Raw genomic sequence first — 23,256 nt, forward strand, 5'->3', positions numbered from 1 at the left:
AGAGAGAGAGAGAGAGAGAGAGAGAGAGAGAGAGAGAGAGAGAGAGAGAGCAACAATGAATAGAAATTATAGGGAAAAATGTTATTTCTGTGCAAAATGACGTTTAATAACAATATCTTTTAACGGGTTATTTATTGATCTATCCGAAGTATTATACTTGTCAAAATTGAACAAACGATAAATTCGTCGCGTGGCGCGTTTGTATTCGTCGAATATTTGGGCGGAGGGAATGTCATGAGCGTCCATCGCTAACTTTTCATCATTTATACACGATGGTGAACGCCAGGCGAGTGCCAGCATCGTTTGAAACCCATTTAAGATAAAGGCACGCTCGTTTCGGTCAACTCCGGAATTCATGATAGGGTAAGTGCCGGGTAAATCCGTCATGCCGTCATAGGGGTGTCGCGCAGGGAGACCGACCTCGTAAATTCATCAACGCTCGCTTACCTGCATCGCCGTGGATTTTTTCGGCATACGGAATTACGACCGGCATATATTTTATCAGGTAACGCGCGGCGGCGGTGGCAGTGTGGGAGTTCCTATGCATTTTTCATAGTCATTTGGATATACGTGCGATATTAAACGACGCGGAATTTACGGCGATATAAATGCTGGTATTAGCAAGCGCGCATACGTGCGACGTGTGGGTGTGCGCGCACTTTCGGTGGTTGATCTTTTATTAAGATTTCATCGTCCTCCCGCGGTACTTCTCACGTGAATTTTCCCGGTCCTCTTAATTGATTTTCCACCGAGGAATAACTAAGAATTATATGACGCGACGGAGCGCAACGGTCGTTCCCCAAATCTGTCTGGAACTTTGGACGACTCAGCTTATCCGTGTTGAACTTCAGATTTTAATTGAAAGTCATACACAGAGAGCGAATGCGCGGCGAAAAAATATAGTCCATAAGAGCTCGTACACGATATAAGATAGCGTGGATACACGTGGAGGAGGAGTGCAGGCGACACCGGCGCGCGGCAAGACGAAGTCACGTAAAGTGCGCTGCATCGCGAACTTTTGCCGGCACTTGCCGTTTCCGCGTCCGCAGGTAGTTAAAGTTTGGTCGATAGCGTGAAAGCTATTTACGAATGCGCTCTCTCTCTCTCTCTCTTCCCCTCTCTCCCTTGACGCTGCTCGGCCTCGGTCGTGCCAGGTGTGCGTCCCTGTTCTTCCAACGCGGTGGTCGCTTCCGGTGAGCGCGACGGAAGTACAGCTTTTGACAGGAATTTAATAACTTTTATGAAGCTCGACGGTGGCCCATTAGCGCTTATCGTGGCTTACCAGCCTCCGCCTTTTTTTTCCTCCGCTCTGGCAGCCTCCGCAAAAATGCGTCGCCACGTTTCCCAGTCATCCCTTCGTGGGGCATCCTCTGCAAAACGCGGCTGTTTCGCGCGCTCGCGTGCGCGGGGACACGGCGAAGCATTGCTCGTGTGTCTGCATTATTATGCGCTGCGGTTGCGTCGTGCACGTAATAGCAACAATTATAATGTCTTTACTGCGCGTACAAAGAGTGCGGTCCCTTTGTAAGTTGTGCAAGTTTGCAGCGGTTAGTATTATAGTTCGACACACTTCCATATATGCACAAGTCCACCCCCACACGCAACTTGCGGATGAATTTAATATTCTTCACAATTTTCAAACCCCTTTTCACCTCTTTCTTTCTCTCGCGCCTTCCTTCCCCACCTCTCTTTCTCTCTCTCTATCTGTGGCAGAATTCCAAGGAAACACATCTGTGAGTATCCGATAAAGCTGCCGAAGTTTTCAAAAAATTGCAGCTCACGTCGACAGGTGTTGACACGTCGATTGGGAAAAGCGAGACTTGGAAAAACACGTGTCGATAGGAACGCGACTAAGCTTGTTCAGCGTTTTCGATATAAGTAGAATCCCACCTCGACTGGTCAAATCGGCTGACGAGCAGTTGTCACGTAGGACGCATTCGTACGTAGTGCTAAGAGTACTGTAGAGGACACCGGGGCTATTTGGCTACAGGGATAAGTCGGCAAAATCGATTATTTGGCTACTGTTCTTTAACAGAATCGAGTAAGCAGGGATTTCAAAACTATCTTTGACATGTTTAAAAATCTCGCTTGCTTAATTCTTGTTAGAAAATATTGGAAATAAGCGGTTTTTCCAACTTATTTCGGTACAGCCAACTAGTTCCTTATGCACGAAACAGAGAACAGCGTTTATAATTTTCTCAAGAAGTCACGAAATCGCATCGTTCTCGCGGAGAATAATTTCCCATGTAATTCTAATCGTTGCTTTCACACGATAACGACTCGTAAAAATGAATTTGTCATTGTCAGAATAAATTAAATTCACTAAGAGTGAACGAGGAAGCCGGGAGTAATCGCTTATTTAGCAAGTTCATAGATTGTGATATATTGAACTATTATTAAGGACGTCATGAGAGGTGTTTCGGTAAAATAGCGGTACAATTGGTAGAAGTCTTCGCGACGCTGGCTTCCAGAGTGACAAGCAAAATTGACCGTACAGTAGCGCGGCATACACGTTGGATACACAATGTCAATGATATAGTGTACTGTATAGTGTGCTGTGTGTCTTCTGTCACTCGATAGCGTTGCGAAACTAGATAACGGGATAACCCGCCACCCTCGCCCTATTTACCAACAAAGTCGTGCTATTCATTGTATCAAGTCGATCGACAGACACGCAAGCGATCGATAAATTCTAACAGTCGTAACGTTATGGCAAAGAGCGCGACGCCGCGAAGAAATGTGTGAGCAAAGCGGGAAAGAAAAAAAATACCACGATTAACGAAACTATTATTCATCAAAGTATCGCTGTTGATGAAAAATTAAAATTTGTATAAAGTATTGCAAGAAATCAGCTCGAGCAGAGTAGCGGCTAGATTCAGTGGATAAAACTTGACTTGATGATCCGCTTAAGCGAGGTCTACAACAGAAATCGTAGAGTCATAAGTCATAAAAATTGACCAATCGCGGTCGATTATTCTTCTCATACTTGATCGCGATTGATCAATTTCTACGACTTACGACTTCTATTGTAGACCCAGCTTTAATGGTATATCTCAACAACGACTGTTTCTTGTTTGACAATATTTGTTTATGAAGTGAAGCGTTGTTTGAAAGCAATACATCTTGTTGTAGTTTCAGCGGGACATTTTATTTTGTAGAGTATAATATTTTGCCCTATTTTTCTCCTAATATTTAATTTTTAATTCAAATTACGTAACCACCATCACGAATAGCTTACGAACGAACATACAGTAGCAAACATCGAAGCCATACTTCCCATCATTGGTTATAGCCACAAAGACCATATTGCGAGTAGGTGGCCGTATTTCGTGATTATGGTAATAAAGCTATACCATTGTCACCGGTGCGTATCCATAAAACGCGTTTAAGCGCGTGACGCCCGGGCATGATTACCTTTCGCGTACCCGCGACTAATCATCATTTACACTCAGAGAAGACGCTCGTATATTATCTTTTTTTTCTGAGACATTCTCGAAAAAAAAGAGAGACATTGCACTGCATATCTCTCTCTGATATTTCCATTTGATATCGAAGATCGTTGGAAACTACGCGACATTAATCTTGGGAAGTAGTAATGGTAATGGAACATGCCACGGTTACCTGGTAACGAAAACACATTAGTACTTAATGTTCACGTTCGCAGTCCGTCCTCGAGGAAGGAAGGAAGTGGAAACTCCTAAGGGTGCATTCCTTATTGCCCGCATTCGATAAATAACGACCTCCGGTGAGAAGGTGAAAAGGTGACCTCCCCCTCCGCCCGATGCATTATTCATTAGAGAACTCGTGAAAGAATGCCGGCGCCTGATAATATAATTGCAATATCGCCCGGTTACTTTAATGGAGTTTACTCACTTCGGGGGCTTTACGGTCGATATATTCTGCGACGTGACGAAATTCGGAGAGCCCATTGATCAAAGTCCGTCATCAGAATTGCGTTTCAATGTAACGGTCTCGCTTTTGCCAATAGCTTCACACATTTTTTACGATTTGCTGGAAATTAAGCGAAACCCGATCACAACTCTTTATATCGCAAATAAGTAGGAGTTGCGTGAAGACTTTCGTTATTCATAACGCATCGATCGCGAGGCAATTTTGTCGCGTCGAATTACGCGCGATTTTGTACACATCACGCAATATTAATTCGCGAGATATCGCAGGAGTTTACTCTTCAGGGGTTTTACGGTCGATATACCCTGCGACGTGACGAATTCGGGAAGCCCATTGATCAAAGTCTGTCGTCAGAGTTGCGTTTCAAAGTAACAGTCGCTTTAACTTCGCGCATTTTGAATGACTCGTTGAAATGCTGACTTCAACTCGTTTCATCTTATATAAGTAAGGCTTGCATAAAGATCTTTATTATATTCACATCGATCTCGAGACAATTTTATCGCAAGGTCTGTCATCAGAATTGCGTTTCAATAATGTAACAGTTAGTTCTGTCAGCAGCTTAGTTCATTTTTGATGACTTATTTGGAATTAAACGAAACGTCGATTCCAACTCTTTTCATCACACGTAAATGGAAATTGCATAAGGACGACCATTATTTATAACATATCAATCTAAAAGCAATTTTGCCATATTGAATTTGCGATTTTGTACACACTACACAATACAACGGTGTTAATTCGCGAGGTATCATAGAAATTTTGAAAGCTGAATGGATACATTATCAATTCATCCATTTATCAAAAGGTTAATAACCGTCTCGCTGCATATGCACAATGGCTCGCATTTGTATCGAATGTATGAGTGTGCGTGTGTATGCGAGGTTTAATATAGCGAGGTAACGATTGTACCCTACCTCGTGTTCCATCATCCTTGCTGATAAGCCGGCAACAAACACGTAGGACATTACATTCGTATCGTTTCCAATCGACGTGGATGTCAAGTAGTAACAATATATATTGTACTTGAACGTGTGTACATAACTCGAATGAAGGCGCGAATGCATAAATGCACCCAGGTCGCGTGGTTCGACGACATCGGCTCGGCGAAGGTAAACGAGGGGCCGCCCCGCTACTTTTATTCCGTTACAATAATTCGCGTAATCTTACGACACACAGTCGCTCTCATCGTGCCACTTCTGTATGGTCAGTTTGCACGGCACATTTGTTCGCGAACTGAATTCACGCCTTTGTGCACACACAATTGAGATTGTGCATGCACAGTCTCTCCCGGATACAAAGTTTTGCATATTGCAATAAAATATTAATTAATTGATTGGCCGGAAAATATTATCAATTTTAGAATATTGAAGAAGCTTCATTCAGTTATTGAATTAAATTTGGCTTCATTGTTGTTAGTAGGAGAAAATATTCGCCAACCAAGTAAGATAGTTATTGTTAAAATGATACGGCATTCATAGCCGTCATCGGCCGGGGGAGAAATTCAGATTCACATATCGCAGTAATTCGCTCTAGTTTCTTTGACTAGGTTTTACGTGGAGCCAGGTCGTGCGTTCGCAAATTAATCAGTCGGAGATTCATAATGCATGCACGCTTAGTATAAAATACGTTGCTCTTATAGTAATTACGTATACCGCAACGGTAAATATATCGCTAACGGCTACGCGTGTAATCTAGATATACGACAGTCTCAGATAATTTCACCTATAGTACGGGGCCACACACGAGACGCAATTAATTCCCTCTTAGCGCGCGCTTGCCAGAAATATGCATAGCTGTTCTGCGATTAATTCCATTTCGCGCAAAGAGGCACCCACTGCGGAGCTTTACGTCACGAGCGATAGTCTCCTCGAATATGAGGAATTTTATCCGCGGTCGCGTCTGCACTCATTTACTGGATATGTATTAACTAGTCCGGATTGCAGAGACGAAGTCTGAATTTAAACGGAAGAACTGGGACTCTCTTGAGGGAGAAATGGCCGTTTGCGAAATAATAGCACGCACGCTGCTTCGTCACAATAAAACGGTGGCGTGTTATATGCGTTCATATATACATATTCCCTCTCATTACAACTAATTTTACTATTTCATGCCAGATCTTGTAACTGATACATAAACGGCCACTCGTGTTTCCGCAATTACATAAATTGCGATATCGATTTTGTATTATAGATTTGTAAATCGGCTAATTACGCGGTATATGCGAGCCGACCGATATTAACGAAGTGAAATGAAATTTTAACAAATGTGAGCGCGCGCGCGCGCGGTTTCATCGTGCATTAATCGCGCGGTATCACGGGCGCAACCGAGTTTCCACGGAGGGAAATCCAAGAACGCGCCGTCGCCCCGTGGCTGTTTTCGCTTTCCTATATCATCTGACCGAAACAAGAGCAAAAACCGGCAAGGAATGGATTTGCGTCGTTTGCATATCGCAGGTGCAAACCGTCGGTTATGTATCCGGGACGCGTCCGTGTGCGTGCGTGTGCGCGGCTACCAATACACGCTCGGCGATCGCCCCGCGATCTCCAATAATATTGCATTACACCAACCATGCGCCACCGTCGTAATGGTAGTCGTCGTAGGAACGCGGCGCGGCCGGTAAGGCCGACGCGAAAAGCGAGTGCAGAGCTTATCTCGCCGGTACATACGCGGGAAGGGTGGTTCACCCTCCGGGGGTAACCCGATATCCCGGCGCTCTCTAGAAGGCCACGAAAAATATTCTCGCCCATGGGGACGCGCGAATCTCGCTTTATGTGCAATCGCGTTGCCTCTCGTGTACGTGTGCGTTTACGACGATTGCTGGCACGCAGAGAGAGAGAGAGAGAGAGAGAGAGAGAGAGAGAGAGAGAGAGAGACGACGGAGAACCGTCGACCTTCTTTTCACAACTTGCTCTAATTCGTTCTATCCAGGTAAACTTGCTTAATCACATATTGCGATATACGTTAAGAAATCAAGCAATCATGATTTATGTGCAGTAAAAGAATGCATCTTTATATCAGACACATTTTACGTTGGATTAGTCAGTTTCCTTGTGCATATGAATTGCGATCATGCAAGTTTGTCTGGATAGGCCTTGAACGAATTGAACTCTCCTTAAAGTAAATTTGGTGATTTTTCGAGCGACTCGATCTCGTTGCGACATACGTTGTAAGAGTAGTGACGAGAGAGAAAGAGAAAAAATCGGGAGCGAGAGATTGCTGCTGGACCGGGACTCGAACCCAAGACCTTCCGCTTGCCGGGCGACTACACTTAGAGCTACCTTTGGAACACTATTCTCGGAAGTGGAATTCAACTCGTGTACCTCACAAAAGAATTATTTCTAGAAAAATTCTGTCGTCTATCTCGCGATTGACTATTGCGGTTTATCTTCAGGACTATCAGAAAACTAGACAAGATTCTAGACAAGAAGAATCTCTGTGAGATTCTTCTTAATTTCTGAAAAATTCTTGCGAAATTGTTCTGTCGTTGCAATTATAATAATACAAGTCTGTTGAAGTAACATAAATAAAAAAATAATCGTATATAGAAATGATACGCATAATAAGAATTTTTCATAAAATTAAGGAAGATCCCGAAGGTCTTTTGAAGTTGACGCTCCTGAGATTGAGCGCAGTGAGAAAAGAATGGGCCTACAGATGTCAGCTAAGTCCTGGTGCGCTCGAGCGAAACGGCCTTGCTAGGTCGTAGAGTGGGGATAACAAACGGCGCGTCCCGTTATGTATACGCGCGAGATATCGCTTCCTAAAATAGCCTCGCGGCTACTGTTTACATTCACGCGTCGCGTCCTGACCTACACCACGATAGAGGAAAGAGCGCTAGTCGATCGAGAGCGCGCGAATCAATACAAGAGTCAATATTTCCACTTGTAGGCGTCGTAGCGACTTGAAACAACAACCGTTAGAAAAGGAAAATTACCGCGCTTTCGATGGAAATAAAATCGTCTATGCCATATTGCATCGAAGAACTCGACTTTACTCTGGTGAGTCTCGAGAAACCCTCTGGGTCTTGTGTCGTCTGTCTACATGCTACGTCATTTTTCTCCAATCGATAGATTTGTCATATATTGTCTACCTGCTTTTTTGTAACCAGCGTTATTAGGAAATTAGTTTAATTGTACAGTCGTTTAATCAAACATGTTATCTTAATCCAACCATGCTCTTTTTTCGCTCTTTTTTAGTCGTAATAATCAGACACTTGGATACTGCAAACGCAATAACCAAACTTTAACGGTATTTCAATTAAATATTATATATATAGTTGCATACCAGAATATCTCATTAATAATAACCAGAAAAGTCTTTTTACCTTCATCAAAACTTGTTCAACAAAATATGTCAGGTTGATTCAACCAAATTATTTTTGTTGTTGTCTGGTGATTAATTATCTTGTAATTTAAGGTAATTTAAGGTAGAATATTTCAGGCCACATAAAATTCAAGTGATCGAAATCTTATTTCGTCGAGACAGAATTAGTTTGCCGATGTAGGTCGTAGCAAAATCTAGAATAGTTATCACATTGGAAAACAAATTGTTTATGCGACAGTTATTTAAATACTACATTGCTTTTGAATTATTCGGCATCGGTAAAGAATGATTTTACAGATCTCGCTTGACGAGTTGATTAAGTCGAGAGAGAACGCGCAGGGAAATTAATATAGAAACATTCTTGTGCTTCATCGTTAAGAATGTCGTTCAGTCATCCCGCCGGCTTCTCTCGCGCAACATTTTGTTCTCTCTTGTTTACGTGACGATGACATGAGGGGGAAGGGGGATAGCGAGTATAAGACGTCATTTCCAGCTTTGACAGCTTCACATAAATTACGCGCGCGTACATACGTGCGTGCGTGTGTGTCATCGAAGAAGATGGGTAGTCGCGTTTACACGCAATCGGCGAAGACGATAGAAGGAGGGAAGGGCCGAAGAAGAAGGAGTGATGAAACGGAAGAGTACATCGTGCTGGATTTAGTTTTCCACTTTTTCGCGACGATAAAACTAGCAACGTCCTCGATAACGCGCGAGCCCTCATAATCCTGAGGAAAATGCCTGTTACTCGGTAAACTCGATTCTCCTGGCGCGCAAAAGACACACGCTTTGATCACTCAAGTCATGCCGCGTTGAACGACGATTTAATTACAATAATTATTAATTTAATGCAATAATTTGTGAATATTTTTCACTTAGAGGTTCACCAGTCTATTTAAAAAAATGAAAAATCTCTGGATATTGTATTTAATTTAGTTAATTTTTATTTGATTTAATTAAACTTACATATTGTATTACATGCATATATAAAAGTTACCGAGTTATAAAAGTTACGTAGCATAAATAAAAACAGGCGGAAAGTTGGACGAATAGGAGATCAAGTGCGTCTCGAATCAGGTAAAGTGGAGATTGGAGTTTTGAGGGAAGCATGGACGACGATGCTTCCTCGAGGACACTTTTAGCGGACTCATCGATTCGGGGAACTTTCGTTATATTTTCACGGAGATAATTGTATATCCTGGTCTATCCCGGCGGTTGTTCACGTCGGTTGAGATCGTTCAAGAGTTGACGACGCGTCGTTGAAGAGAATAGTGGCTTTTCATACAGGCAGACATCGATCAGAGACCGGGAGATACAAGTATCTTTCAGACAATAAATTCTCTCGTAGTCGATGTAACAGCGATATTTAAATAATGCGATAGATAAGTGACGTAATTTTTGTTTGGGCGAAAAGACTTGTCGACAGAGAAGAAAGTGCGATTTGCAGGGAGGAAAATGAGCGAATCACATATTTTAAAATTATTTATCCCCTGGGTTACAATTATTTTCTGTGTACGATAATTTTGTTAAGGAGACATCGTCAATTCCATGAACAGAACCATATGCGGATATAGTAAGGGGAAAAGACACAATAGAAGCGCAACACCCTCCGCAGAAAAATCCCATAGAAAGCTCAGAGTTTTTTGCATTAACGCGCCAAGGGCGTGTCTCTGGCAAGCTTTATAATTCAGTACTGGTATTATGATTTAGAAACGATCACTCCGTTTTCGATAGAGGGACACGTCATTAAGGAAGAGATAAGCTACTTATAAGTATATCACGGGTCGCCGTGGTTATGGCAAAGAGAGAACGAGTCTATCGAGAATGATCGGAAGATTGCCCAGCTGTTATTACGGAGGTCTTTGTGAGAGAAACCGCGCGCAGAGCTAAACGGATTTCACAAAAGCGACATTTATTGCGCGATCTTGTTCTTTTTATTATTGCTATATATTATCGTCTCCTGCTCTGTGCGTTCTAATAATGCAATAAAACGCTAAATTTCTTATAAAATTCATTTCTGAATATATAATCCAAGTCGCGCGCGCACGGTCTTATTCTCTTTAATGTCTTAATGCCATTCGTACTATGCGTTATCCTAATAACATAAGACCGCAAATTTCTTGTAATACAATATATACAATCGAAATATGAAACATACACACGACTACAACATATATTCGCGTTTAGAGTGTTGATGTAGAGAACATAGAGCTGATCAATATGCTAACTCTTTGCGATTCTCAGCATTTCTTTCCGGTCCGTGAAAATCTGGCCGTTTTTGAACAATATTGCGCAGTTAGCGTTTTTCAATACTTTAGCATGTACGTAGCTATAATGTAGAGAATTATGCATATTTAAAAAGTTATATTTAACGCATATTTGCATTAATTAATAATAATATTAAGATATAAAAGACATTTATGTGCAGCTGGCGGAAACGAGAGAAATGCATTATCGAGTCAGACTCGACAGCGAAGAGTTGATATTAAATATTAGTTCATGATACATATTTTTATCTGTAATTTAAAGGATTATGCATATTATTGTACAGCCGCACGTACTATCGACAGTTTACATGGTGCGCTGAAATGCGTGTATAATAATATGAGTGGAAATGTAGTGTGTATAATATATCATGCATAATAATATAAATGGTATAATATCGGTTCTTTTGAAATAAATTGTAATTATGATATAATTTACTATGGAATAGTAAAAGATATTACTAATAATTAACATTTCCGCGTTAACGAATCAATTTCCCCGAAATCTCATGAGTCTCCTTTCGAATTCTACGGTGAAGCGTGAGGAAAATTCACCATATAATGAGGTGGAATTTTGGGATTCGCCGTACGCGGTTTCGTCTTTTGTGCCGTTAAATGTCGACTGCGAGAAAGACCCGAATTAACTTCCCGCCGACGCCTTTTATAGAATTTCCGATACCTAAATATGGATGCCAACGTAACGATTCTGGGAAAGCCACCTAAATGCGCTCGGCACGATTTCAATTTCAAAGCGGAGAAAACCCCTTTAAAGCGGCACGCCGCGCGGGATTCCACGCGATTAAGCTATCAAGAGACAATTCTTGCCTGTATTACTCGAGGGCGTGAGATCTTTTCAAGTGCTTAACGGGACCACTACAATTTTTGGTCGCGAGCTCTACGCTACTCTGTGATATTGCACAATAACACAATATAAGCATAAGCAAAAACAACGGACACGGGAAGGAGATAGTTTATGTAATTGTGTCAATGTATCAGGCGCTTGCTACAGAAGTTCGTTGGATTTTCAGCCATGTTTCTTCCTTTTAATAATACACGCCACGTGCAATAAAACGCCAATAAAACGCCACGTGCAATTCAAACACTTGCCGTCGTCATCCGCCATTTTCTGCCACTTTTTAGGTGATTATCTGATCCCGTGCCTGCGAAATGACTTATCTCTCTTGAGCCAATAAAATAGTTGGCGTTCCGACAACGAACCTTTTGTAAGCCCTCCACAATTACTTCTTTATCTCGACGATAGCTGTAATCCGTGGAATAATAATATCGTGGTGGCACGCTGCACTCTTATTTCGAAAATCACCGTAATCTTCGAACAATAATGCACAAGCATCGGCGGCGAAATAATTTTTGCGGTAATAATTGCAATCTTCAAAATTATAATCCTTGCGAAAGCGAAATTTTTATTGCGCCGCGATGGAAATGTCCTTATCAGTCGTAATCGCTAATACAAAGAAGCCGAGCTGTTTTATCGTGCTTCTCTGTCTCGAACCGACCTCACGTAGACTTAATAATACTTTCTGTTGGTAGAGTAGGCGGCGGTCAGCACGCACGAAAAATCCTTTTTATTGCGCCAGGCAGTTGCATGTCTACAAGCCTACGGGCGCGTACGTTCCCCCGCGACGCGATTATCGCGCGACTATAATTTATTCTTTCTCTTTCCTGCTTTTCCTTATCCGCCCGCATACGTCTCGAAGAAAGCCGACACCACTATAGAGTCGTCGGCCAGCGCGAACAAGATTACATCGTCGTAGCGAGGGTGTTTCGATTAGAAACGGTCGTAAAAGATTGTCCAACAGTCTAACTTTCCCCTCCCTCTCTTTCTCTCCCTCTAGCGCAGTTCCGGAATGTGATTTCATGTGCGACGACGTGGCTTGTGTTTTCCGCGCTGCATGTTGTGTAGCATTCCGCCGCATGCGAATTAGCCAGTTATTCGAGACGGCATTAAAACGCTCCGCGAGAAGGAAAAGTGGGCATTCACATTTTACAACAACGTGGTCATTAACTGCGTGCTCTGTTAACGCTTTTAGTTTTTCCGTATTAATCGATACATTCCACGGACTAATAACGTGTGATATCTCCTTAATATCTTCTTTCCCATCATTTCAAAAATTTCTGCTTATTAGCGAAAGGCGCGTGAAGATTTTCACACAATTTTGTCATAGCGGTTACGCAATTTTCTTTTGACATGTGTAGATCGTTAACGAGGCTCGATGAGGAGACGAGTGAAAAAGGGGTGTGTAAAAAATATTCTCTCATAAATGATTTAACTTGCAGTTTCGAAAATCCGGGTCTAAGTGTAGAAAAGAAAAAGGAAGAAAAAGATTGCGTGAGTATAACAGTCCTATAAATGGTCAGGCGGGAATAGCCGTTTCGCTCTCTCCTGTGTATTCCCCTGTCTAATTCCGAGCTTACGTTGTTTCCACATACCACGCGTTTCGCGTTGACGAGTACGCGTGCCTGCGAGAGAAGCACGGCAGCAATTTCATGGGTTTTGATGAAGAATGTGGACAGAGACGCGTGCACGACTGCACGTACGATTAGGACGCGGACGGAGTTATTATCACCGCGCGTATTACCGATGCATGTCGGTGGCTTTGCATTAGCGTTTACGCGATACGCAAATCAATGTTCGATTGTCCTTCTCTCCCTTTTTTTTTGCCTTTTCTCTCTCTCTCTCTCTCTCTCACTTTCAGTATGATTCTAATGATGAGTGATAGTTTCTTTTTACTTTTTTGTTCACAACGTGTTACTTAGATTGAGCTAGGCTCATTTACTTATGTAATTTCTTATAAGTACTTTTCTAATTCATGTATGTTTATTTTTTCTTTTATTATATATTTAATAAGGTCTCATCCTAGAAGAATAAATATTCTCTTTCTCTCTACTCTACTCTCTTATTTTTTCACGCGCGACAATGCGGTTTATCGATTTCACGCGAGGAGACTCTTTGATCATCTGTTCGCCACCGAACGATGCGAAACGCACACGGTGATAAAATTTTAGGCGGTGTAGGTTTTCATTCGTTCGCCATTGTCTCGCCGTGTAACGACGCGGTTCGCGCTCATGGCGATACAGTTCGAACAATGCGGCGCTTTGAAAACCGTGTCACGCTTAGGCGCGAATTCTTCCTCTTTCCCATGCATCCGCGAGAAGCTATACTGCCGTATCCCACTCTTTCTCCGGAGCGACTGCTGTAGCGCGACTGCTGTAGCACGAAAGTAATTTCGCGCTTTGACGTGACGCGACCCGCACACGTACAGGCGTAGTTAATAATTTGTTACGTCGAAATAATCAACTCTGTTATTTTTCGCTCTCTCTTTCTTTCCTCCTGCCTTCCTTTTACTTTGTTTTCGTCATTTTGCAGAAGTTGCAAGTTAATGAACTGTCGCGACGCACTAAAAGAGAAACCCAAAAGGTAACGTAGCGCGGCGCTGCTTTGAAAAATTTTGTACGCCCCCTGTTTTCTGCTTTTTCCTGTTTCGTAGAAGGGACGTCGTAATAATGATGACCTACATTAATAAAAGTTCCCCGCGAGAAAAAAAGAAGGTAAATATATTAAATAGTAAAAAAATGAAATGTGTCTAAATGTTCAAACAAGAACGGAGAGAGCGAGGAAAGAAATAGAAATATGTGCCACGAATTTATTTTACGGTGTCGTGCGCTTTTTCTCTTCTTCTTCTTCTTTTTACGACGATGTCAGTTTACAGAGAGTCGTTTCCGCAATCTAATATAAATATTCAAAGCCACGCGCGTGTTTTATTCTACGTAAAAGTATCCCTTTTCGTTGTTTCTTTGGCGGATCTATCGCGACTCCATCCGCGCTCCGTTCTTTTATTCGTCCAGCGTCTGAAAGGCCGCGGTTTTTTTACACGTCGTTTGAGCGTATCTACTCGCTTGTGTTACTGTCGTGTGCACTTTTTATTTCTTTTTTCTCTCCTTTTTTTTATATCGCGGCTGTTCATCCTCCTCGTCGTAGTCACGGAGCGGCTGACCGAGCGAGTCCCTGCATCCGCTTATCCTTTTCTGACGCGGCGAGCGCGCCGCGCGCATTGATGAAAATCTCACTTCAGACTCCGCGCGGCGTGCCGTAACGAGCGGTAGACTGGAAAATGCATGACGCTATTTTTGCACACACCCTACGTCTTGCGTGTATTTCCATATTTCCACCGGGAAACCTCGCCTCCCTTCCCCAACACGTTCTCAGACTCAACTTGCTCTTTCTCATCGCTGATGAGTCGCACTCGGCAATCGCGTATGTAGAGACGTAGCGCGCGCGCGTGTGTGTGTGTGTGAACAGGTGAGTATAAACAGGATAAGTGAAAACGATCCTTATCGTACTTGAAAATTGATCGACCGATGCTGAGAATTTTAATTAAAAGCGTTAGGGATCGTGTTTACGTATTGCAGATGCCTGTTGAAAGCTTTCGACGCAGAGAGCGCGCACATCCACATACGTCTCTTCCGCGTTTCCTTTTTTGCAATGCTCGTTGATTAATAAAATACCTGGCATTATAGTCCCGCCTGAAAATACCGACAACATAATACGTGCAAAAAGTCCGAGTATGACATAGCGAATCTACGATTAATGTGAAAGGTCAAACGTCGCGATGAATTGAAAAAGAAAGGAAAAAACGCTGAGGAATGTTGGAAACATTCCTTGAATGCAAAATTATTAAATAATGGAAATTATAAAACGGATTGCAAGAAAATTGTCAATATATTTCGTGCCTCTCTCTTTCTCTCCTCTCTCTTTTCCTTCCTCTCTTCTCTCTCTATCTTTCTCTCTGTTTTCTGCAGATCGTAAAACATCGCAAACATTTAGGAGGCCTCGAGCGTTAGCGTATATGTAATATATTTTTATTAACATTTTTTTCTTGTTTGGAATTTCCTCTTGAATCTCTTTCGCGTATTTTTTCCCCATTGCGTGGAAACTTTGGTGCACAAACTACTGAAGCGGCAGAGCGGTTCTGTGTACGTCCGAAAAAAGGAAAAGACAGAAGGGAAAAACGATTTCTCTCATGATAGACGTTGCCGGGCCCATCGTCGTGTCGCGCTACTTTTCCGCGTGCGCGGATAAGTAAACGAAAGGAATAAAATTTCTAACTGCGCGAGTTTCTTATCCCGCGTCTGCCATTGTTTTCCGGATATTACGAGACGTGCATGCCGGCACATTCTTATGCGCGCATTTTTATTTCCCACCGACTCTTTTTCACGTGTCATCGCATTCATCGCGCGTAAAAAATTCTCTACTTAATGCTGTCTCTCCCATGTTTGAATCAATATGAATGTTTTTTCGTAATATTTTTTGATGTTTCCGTTTCTCTCCTTCTCTCTCTTTCTGCAAAATTGCATGCATGCACGAAGAATATTTGGTCAATTGACTGGAATATATACAAGTAAAATTATTTACAATGGAAAATTAATTACAATTCGAAATTCTCATATATTAAAAAATAGTTCGCGCGGTAAAATATATAATGAATCTTAATATTGATTATTATTAATGATAAAATTTTTGGTGCTCTCCAATTTGCGAGATTTGCTGTTTAATTTCACTGATTGCTGAAATTGAATCAGCTATATCGTCGTATTCTTTCTTCTATTTCATAAAATTTTTCTTTAATAACATACACACACGAAATCTATTTGATTTTTTTTTACGTACGTATGCAATTTTTCGCACTTTTCTACTGTTGTGGAAAACATTTAATTGGAATAATTATCGATACGCTGACACGCGGATCGATTTCGAAACCTAAGACAAGGTGATAGTAACTCCAATCTTAGATCGATAATATATCGCGGCGCGCAATCGCTTGTATAAAATAATGCGCATAATTTGCACTCCACCGCGGTAATTTCCGAGTAAGTAATTATCAGGGGATCACTCGATATCGCCTTCTCCAGATGGCATTAATACTTTATGAACGTGATGCACTCTAACGCAACCTCTACAGCGAAATGTAAATTCGAGCGTTAACTTTTCGAGCGCCTCATTCAAGTTTCACTTCCGATTAATCTTGCGAGCTTTTACCGTTAACAGCCTCGCTATACGTGGAAAATTATTTTCCTTTTACTGTGACTCCTTTCCAATTTCTCCTTCTCTTTCTCTCTTTTTATGTTGAAAGGATAAACGCGCGGAGATATTTGCGAGCGCACCGAATGTTCGTCGCGGACCATCGCAATTATACGTCACGAACGACGGCATTATCGATGTCTCCGTCGCGGGCACGTTGAAAAGGTATTTGCGAACTTCGCCGATGCACATCTCCCGGGCGCGCATGTGTCGTTGAAGCTTTATTCATACGGTGGCGGCACCTCATAATTCTGCGAAATTTGAAAGCTCCCTTTGTGAGCCGCAATGGAGGCATTATAATGCCTCATCGTTCAATACACAGAAAGAAGCATCTCACAGCACTTTTTAACGGCGGCAACGCGCCTCTAGGCATTTATCAAGCTCCTTGTCTCTGCGCATTATTATGCCGCTCACGTGACAGAATATATCTGCCGTCTTATCTAGCCTACTTTACACGTTCGTTATTGCTAGGTATTCTTCCTTCTTACGTGACGAAGCAATCAACAGTGTTGCCGATAATGCGTCTAATTTGCGACTCTATGCAATACAGTTCGAGGCAATTGTTTTTCATCGTTTGTTATGTTTTACTGAAAGCTCGACGATATATTTAATCTTTTCTCTGTCTATCACGTATGATGCACTGACATCTTTGCGTAAAACATAAGTGTATCATATATGATACATTTTTCTTTTTACAAATAACATATTTTTTTAAAGATAAAAACCATTATTTGTTCTACTTAAAATATTTCAAATGAGAGAAAAGATATTTTTGTAATATAAAAATTTCAATGTTCAGGTTTTTTATTTTTCATAAGTTTTTCAACTAGATTTTATGTTTATAATATTTCTAAAAAAATATTTCTAAGAGAGAAAACAATGAAAATTGGTTCGACAGAGGAAAAATTTAAAATATTCTGCGTAGTTGTTATCAATTGAAATATTTTGAACGATTGAAAAGAAAGTAGACAGATAAAGGTAGCGCAGTGACAATAATATCCGTGCACTCTTCCACAAAATAACGGCTCGAGTACCTGATTTCCGTTGATTACACAAAAGTTTATCTGACGATTGGATTATCAAAGATATGGTAAATAAATGTAATTCGAGACATCGTTCACTTTATTTCATTGACTCTATTAGCCGTATAACCGATTTTCCAAATATAACTAATTATACTTTGTACTTTACGTCATGAGATACTGTAGTATCATAGTGACAGTCACCGGTAAAACGTGGCAGTCACGCATTCAACATGCAAATAAATCTGCGAAATTACTCTTCGTGTATGTTTCACAATAGAAAGTAACGCGTTACAAAATTACAAATATTCCCAGTAAAGGAACATTAATTGACAGAAGATTATTGGAATGATATTTAGTGGAGTGTAACGTTTAAAGGTTTGGTTTTGCAATATTTGGAAAGATATTCGCGATAGTATTTTGAGAATATTTGTAAAATATTAAGTGAGAATGTTTATATATATAAGAAATACATATGAAACAATATTGAAAATCCTTCCTCAACGAGATGAAGATTCGTTTGTCGTTACACACACAGAAAAATATCGTTTTACTGCGAAATATCGTTTTACTGCGATTATTCGTTTACCTCCCTTGTTTTAACCAATGGTTATGTTCAATAAAAAATATTTTCTTGATAAATAGTATTAAAATGTACTCATCATAATTTTAGAAAAACTGTTTGCACTCGAAAAAGAAAAAAAAGGAACACATTCTCATTATAAGAATGTTATAAAACTTTCTCGAAAAAAAAGTCGGTTCGACTGTGTGTAGTCAGCAAACCGAGTTTTTGTTACAACTTATTAATATTCTTGATCGAAATGCTAAACTCACTAGAATTCAGAATAAATGTGATGTTTATGATGAAATTATGATAGATTTACGGACAGATATAAACTTATGAAATATTTGAAACAAAATAACATTTACTCTGTTTTTTTCTGCGCGTACTCACCTTTATCGAGCGACCTGGCTAATAGGATCGTCGGCAGGATCAGGAAGACCATGTACCACGAGAGCCGGTCCCGCATCCTCGCGAGGTTCCAAGTCCTCCTAGAAAAAAAAAGAACATTCGGTTTGCGTCACGGTTTTCGACTTACGACACGCCGCCGCGCTTGCTTTTGCCACGCGGCGGGTGTACGTTTACGACGTACTCAGAATGGAATTTCATACGTTGCGCGCGCGCGCGGAGAGAATTCGGTTTATCACGCCCCGAAAAATCTCGCGATGCGATAGAGAAAACGTGATTTTCACTCTTGTACGGGCGCGCGCGTCTGCAAAAACGTAAGGACGTAATTCGCGTGTGAATATCGTTCACGAGCGTTTGCGCGCTGCGTGAAATATCGGCGCTAGTCTAGCGCCGTATTTATCAGATTTCCAATCACCGAGTTTATTTTACGTTTTACAGCGAAAAGCGCCTGTCCTCCATTAATATCCGTTTACCCGATTCCAGCAACGGGCGATATAACGCGACTCGTAATATGGGTCGGTATTGAGCTTTCTCCGTTTCTGCCTTTCCGACATGTTTGACGTGGCCGGTTGTCAGAATGCAGAATGGCTAGATCTTGAGATGGTATCGAACATAAAATGTTAAAAAGAAAAAAGAAGAAAGGAAAAGCTGTTCCTCCGCTCGAGCGCGCGAGGAAGAAGCGTTGACTGCCAGCCGTTGTCTTGAAATTTATTCGACACAAACGACTTGAATTATAAAAGCGGTCAGTCCGCTGCGCGTCCAAAGTTCTAAAACGAGAAAACAAGAAAATAAAATTCGGGAGTTGCGGCAACAATGTTGTGGACGTCGAGCGGCATATATATGTCGGGACACATGATAAAGAATGCAATTCGGTCTGTAATTGAAGAGACAGACGCGGCTGAAAAGCTAAATTAAAGCTAAACGCGAAGGGAAAGCTAAATTAAAGCTACCGATAGCGCGGAACACACGGACGAATTTCAACCAACACGCGCAACAATATCGCATACTCGCGCGTCCGACTCACCGAAAACGAGCGCGCAACATCGCACGAAACGCACATGTCATGTGATGTTTGTTCCGGCGCGTGCAGCAATGCAGCAACGTTGCATCGGGATGCATCAGATCTCCGGATGAGCGCGATACCGCACGTTTTTCGAAGCGCAAAACAATTTCGGAGCGACACAGGGCGCCGCCGGCGAGAAGTTTCAACGCCATATGTATTCGCGCCGTGGACGACGCGACGAAAATAAGAGACGCGTTGTTGGGAAAGTACGGGATGGAAAATCGCCAGTGCGTCCCTGCTAATTTCGCGGATCGCGTCGGCGGAGTGTGTGCGCGTCGCTGACGTTTCGATTTTATCTCGTCGTCGTTACGCGCAGCAATGACGGCGGGATAAAATTCGGGCGTCAGTGTCATTTTGTGTCATGTCGATACGGCGAAAATTACGTGAACTTTGATCAGCCGCGATTGAGTGCGGCTTTAGTCTCTCTCTCCCTCTCTCGATTGTTATTTTAAAATATAATATAATTCAATAATATATGCGATTAAAATAAAACGATATAGAGCGATAAAATTATAGCCTCGAGGCTCCATCATTCGACGGCGTTAACGAGTGAGATTGCGTAAGGTTCCTTCAAGAATTGGCCAGAGTAACGTGTTATATTTCATAACGGAAAAGATTTAAACGCGTCGGATCGCATAACACTCCCCTGTCTGTCCGAGGGTTGCGTAACTCGCGCAATTACGACCCGCACGTGCTGATTAAACCGCGCACGGGAAGTTCGCGGGATTCGGGAAAACACGATCGTTTCTTGCAAACGTTACTCCCGCTGATTCCGGGCGCGTTAATTGGCCCGTTAAAGTTTCGCGCGCGCGAAACGCGCGGGAATGTGTGACACGCGACGCAAACGTATTCGAATAAATGGGTTACTCGAGGCGATGCGTGGCTACGAAAGAATTATTCATATTAACGTCAACTACCCCTCTGTTGTTTTCTGCTCGGTATAAACTAAGAGGCGTATAATTAAAGCGCGCTCATGCACGTGACCTCGTTTGATCACGTCTACCGCAAGTAGCACGTGAGTGACGATAAGCGGATAGTAACGAATGAGACGAAAATACGTACGAAAATAACGAAATATATATATACTGCGAGAGTTTCCTTCACCATATTAATAATTACGAAATATATTCACGAAAATGAAATCACGAATAATGGATGACAGGGGACGCTTTGAAGGATTTTATATGGATAATCGAGGTTTGCAAAGGACTTAATGAGAACTTGAATCACACTCGTGCGTGCTGCTAGCAAAATGCCGAAATTGCGGGTTTGAGAAGAACCACATAACGTCAACGCATTCGCTGGCATGGAAACCGTCCCCGCAAACTATTCTGCATTTTTTTACGTAATATAGTAAACAGACTTAATTTGTTTATGTGGACATAGAATGAAAAATTATCGCTGTCACACATATGCGATGCCGGGCTCTCGTGAGATAGTGCCTCACGCATGTATGACGCTGGTAATGAATGCATTAATGTAGTACTTTCACGTGCGCAATATCTCTTGAATGCTCATTTCTATCCATAAAAATGAATTTATTAATAACGTGCAGAAATGTACATTTTGAATCGATGGTACGTTTTTCAAATGAGAAAATCGGTGGACATGCTTTGTTCTAAAAAATTAAAATCTCGAAATCCAGAAACTGGAGTTTAGCTAAAACAGGATTAACCAAATATTTTATAATTGCAATCGAAAAATTTAATTGCCGCTTGTGTATTTTGTCTTTTCATTAATATAATACTCTTTTCATTAATACTTTACTTAATAGCAAGTGAGAAACATGCTAACGTCAACTCTAATATATCAAATATTTTTTTTAGTTTCAAGTACAAAAATAAGTTTTTTTTTCAGTATATTAAATGTTACGAAAACAGTAAATGATTTGTGGTATTGATATCTATTCATTCAGATATGCACTTGTTTTACTAAAAAAATAAGCAAATACGAATACACCCCCTAGCTGTACAACGAGACAACTCCAATATTTTAGTGATGGTATTCAAGTTTCGATATTACGACTTTTCAGGGAATTGTGTGTCTTAATCTTAAAATTTTGGCTCATTTTTTTCAGGATATTGCATGTAGACTAAAAAACTGACGATCCCTAGTAGAAATCTATGCAGTTTTACTAGACACCTAATTAGTTACTGTCTAGTATTACTGTATTTCATAGTTGTATCGAAACTGTGCAAAAATTGGAAAGGAACTGAACATATTTTTATTAAGTTTTATATCGCATACACATGTGCATGATAAAAATTATATTGTATAGAGACGATCTTAAAACTATGTAAAGAATAAGTGAACGCGTAATAAAACATAGAGCAAGGAAGAGGAAGTTGGAGGAAATCTGGACTTTAACAAAACAACACGCTATAGCAGAAGTGACAAGTAAGGTTAGAGTTGAAAGTGAGCAAACGATAAATGGACTATATATTAATGATATAGAATTGCATTGCGACAAAAACACATTAGACTATCTTAGAAAGCACCTTAGATTTCCTGTACAATTGTGGACATAAAGATTGTCCGACTTTTTGTTGGCAACGTAACCTAAAAATTATCCAATGAAAGAATAATACCTAAGAAATGCGTTTCTTATATTGGAATATTCGGTTATATTCTGAAATTTATTTAAAAAAATCAGATATTCTTTATGTCTACGACTGTAGTGACTTTTATTAAAAATTAAAATTGTACAATAAGCAAGCATGCACGCAATATCCATTATTACTAGCACAAAACTGTGCATTTTATGAGCAATAAATTTGCTTATTAATCGACTGAATAGTTTCTTTGTCCAATTACTGCTCAGTTCTTGGTTAATAAAAGTTCAGATATTGCGCATTTTTTGTGCACAGTAATTGCAGACAAAGCGTTACATTTTGATTGGGATCCCAACAGTTTGATTCGTCAGTTAAACAAGTCTGGGCAAACGTTAATATAACTGTTCAGTAACTGCTTACAAACTGCGTGAAATTTCTACCAGGAATGTTAAGAATAGGAAATGGTTGTAAAAAAGACGATGTTTTTTCAACAACCCTCACGATTTATTTCGGTTGAAAGGGCTCAAGACGCAAGTAGCATGTTCTTATTAAAAGCGTAATTGCGATGAATTCGCTACTTATCCAAGTGTAACCGACGTGTCGTGAACGCCGCCGCATTCACCGATTGCGTTCGGCGCATGGAAACCGGCTCTGTGCGAGTAAAAGTTCAAAATATCTCCCACCATCCAATTCGCCGGTCGGCTTCGGCGGGCCAATAAACGAATAAATTTTTATCTGGCGCGATTAAATTCCCCCGGGAACGCGCGCTCGGAGGCCATCCGAGGAACACCACCGAAAAAGTTTCCACATTCGAATCCAGGATGGCGAACGTCTCCGCTCCATCCTTACTCTATTTTACGTCGCCCAGGATCATTGACACGTTTACTTTCAGAATTATCTTCGCGCCCGCTTGGGCGATTTGGACCCGCGCGACGTGCGATTTTATTCGCAAAGTGCGCGCGCGCGCGTGGTGAAAGAGATAGAGACAGAGAGAGAGAGAGAGAGAGAGAGAGAGAGAGAGAGAGAGAGAGAGAGAGAGAGAGAGAGAGAGAGAGAGAG

At 41.3% G+C, this 23,256-nt stretch overlaps 2 protein-coding genes across 3 annotated transcripts in view; one reads left to right on the forward strand and one right to left on the reverse strand.

The window, feature by feature from the left end:
• The window catches only part of LOC116843047 (zwei Ig domain protein zig-8), a 339,129-nt gene that overhangs the window by 139,429 nt on the left and 176,444 nt on the right, over positions 1 to 23,256 (reverse strand). For both annotated transcript variants that reach the window (XM_032813058.1, XM_032813059.1), the window contains exon 2: positions 18,568 to 18,665. In XM_032813058.1, coding sequence (XP_032668949.1) covers positions 18,568 to 18,643 — 76 coding nt within the window. In that variant the 5' untranslated portion in view covers positions 18,644 to 18,665. The remainder of the gene's footprint in view (positions 1 to 18,567; positions 18,666 to 23,256) is intronic.
• LOC116843048 overlaps positions 1 to 23,256 on the forward strand; it is a 247,726-nt gene that overhangs the window by 93,110 nt on the left and 131,360 nt on the right. The gene's annotated exons all lie outside the window — the stretch shown is intronic.

This window comes from Odontomachus brunneus, unplaced genomic scaffold (genome assembly GCF_010583005.1).
Source record: "Odontomachus brunneus isolate Ranch 3 - 2012 unplaced genomic scaffold, Obru_v1 Obru_scaffold_029, whole genome shotgun sequence".
NCBI lineage: Eukaryota > Metazoa > Arthropoda > Insecta > Hymenoptera > Formicidae > Odontomachus > Odontomachus brunneus.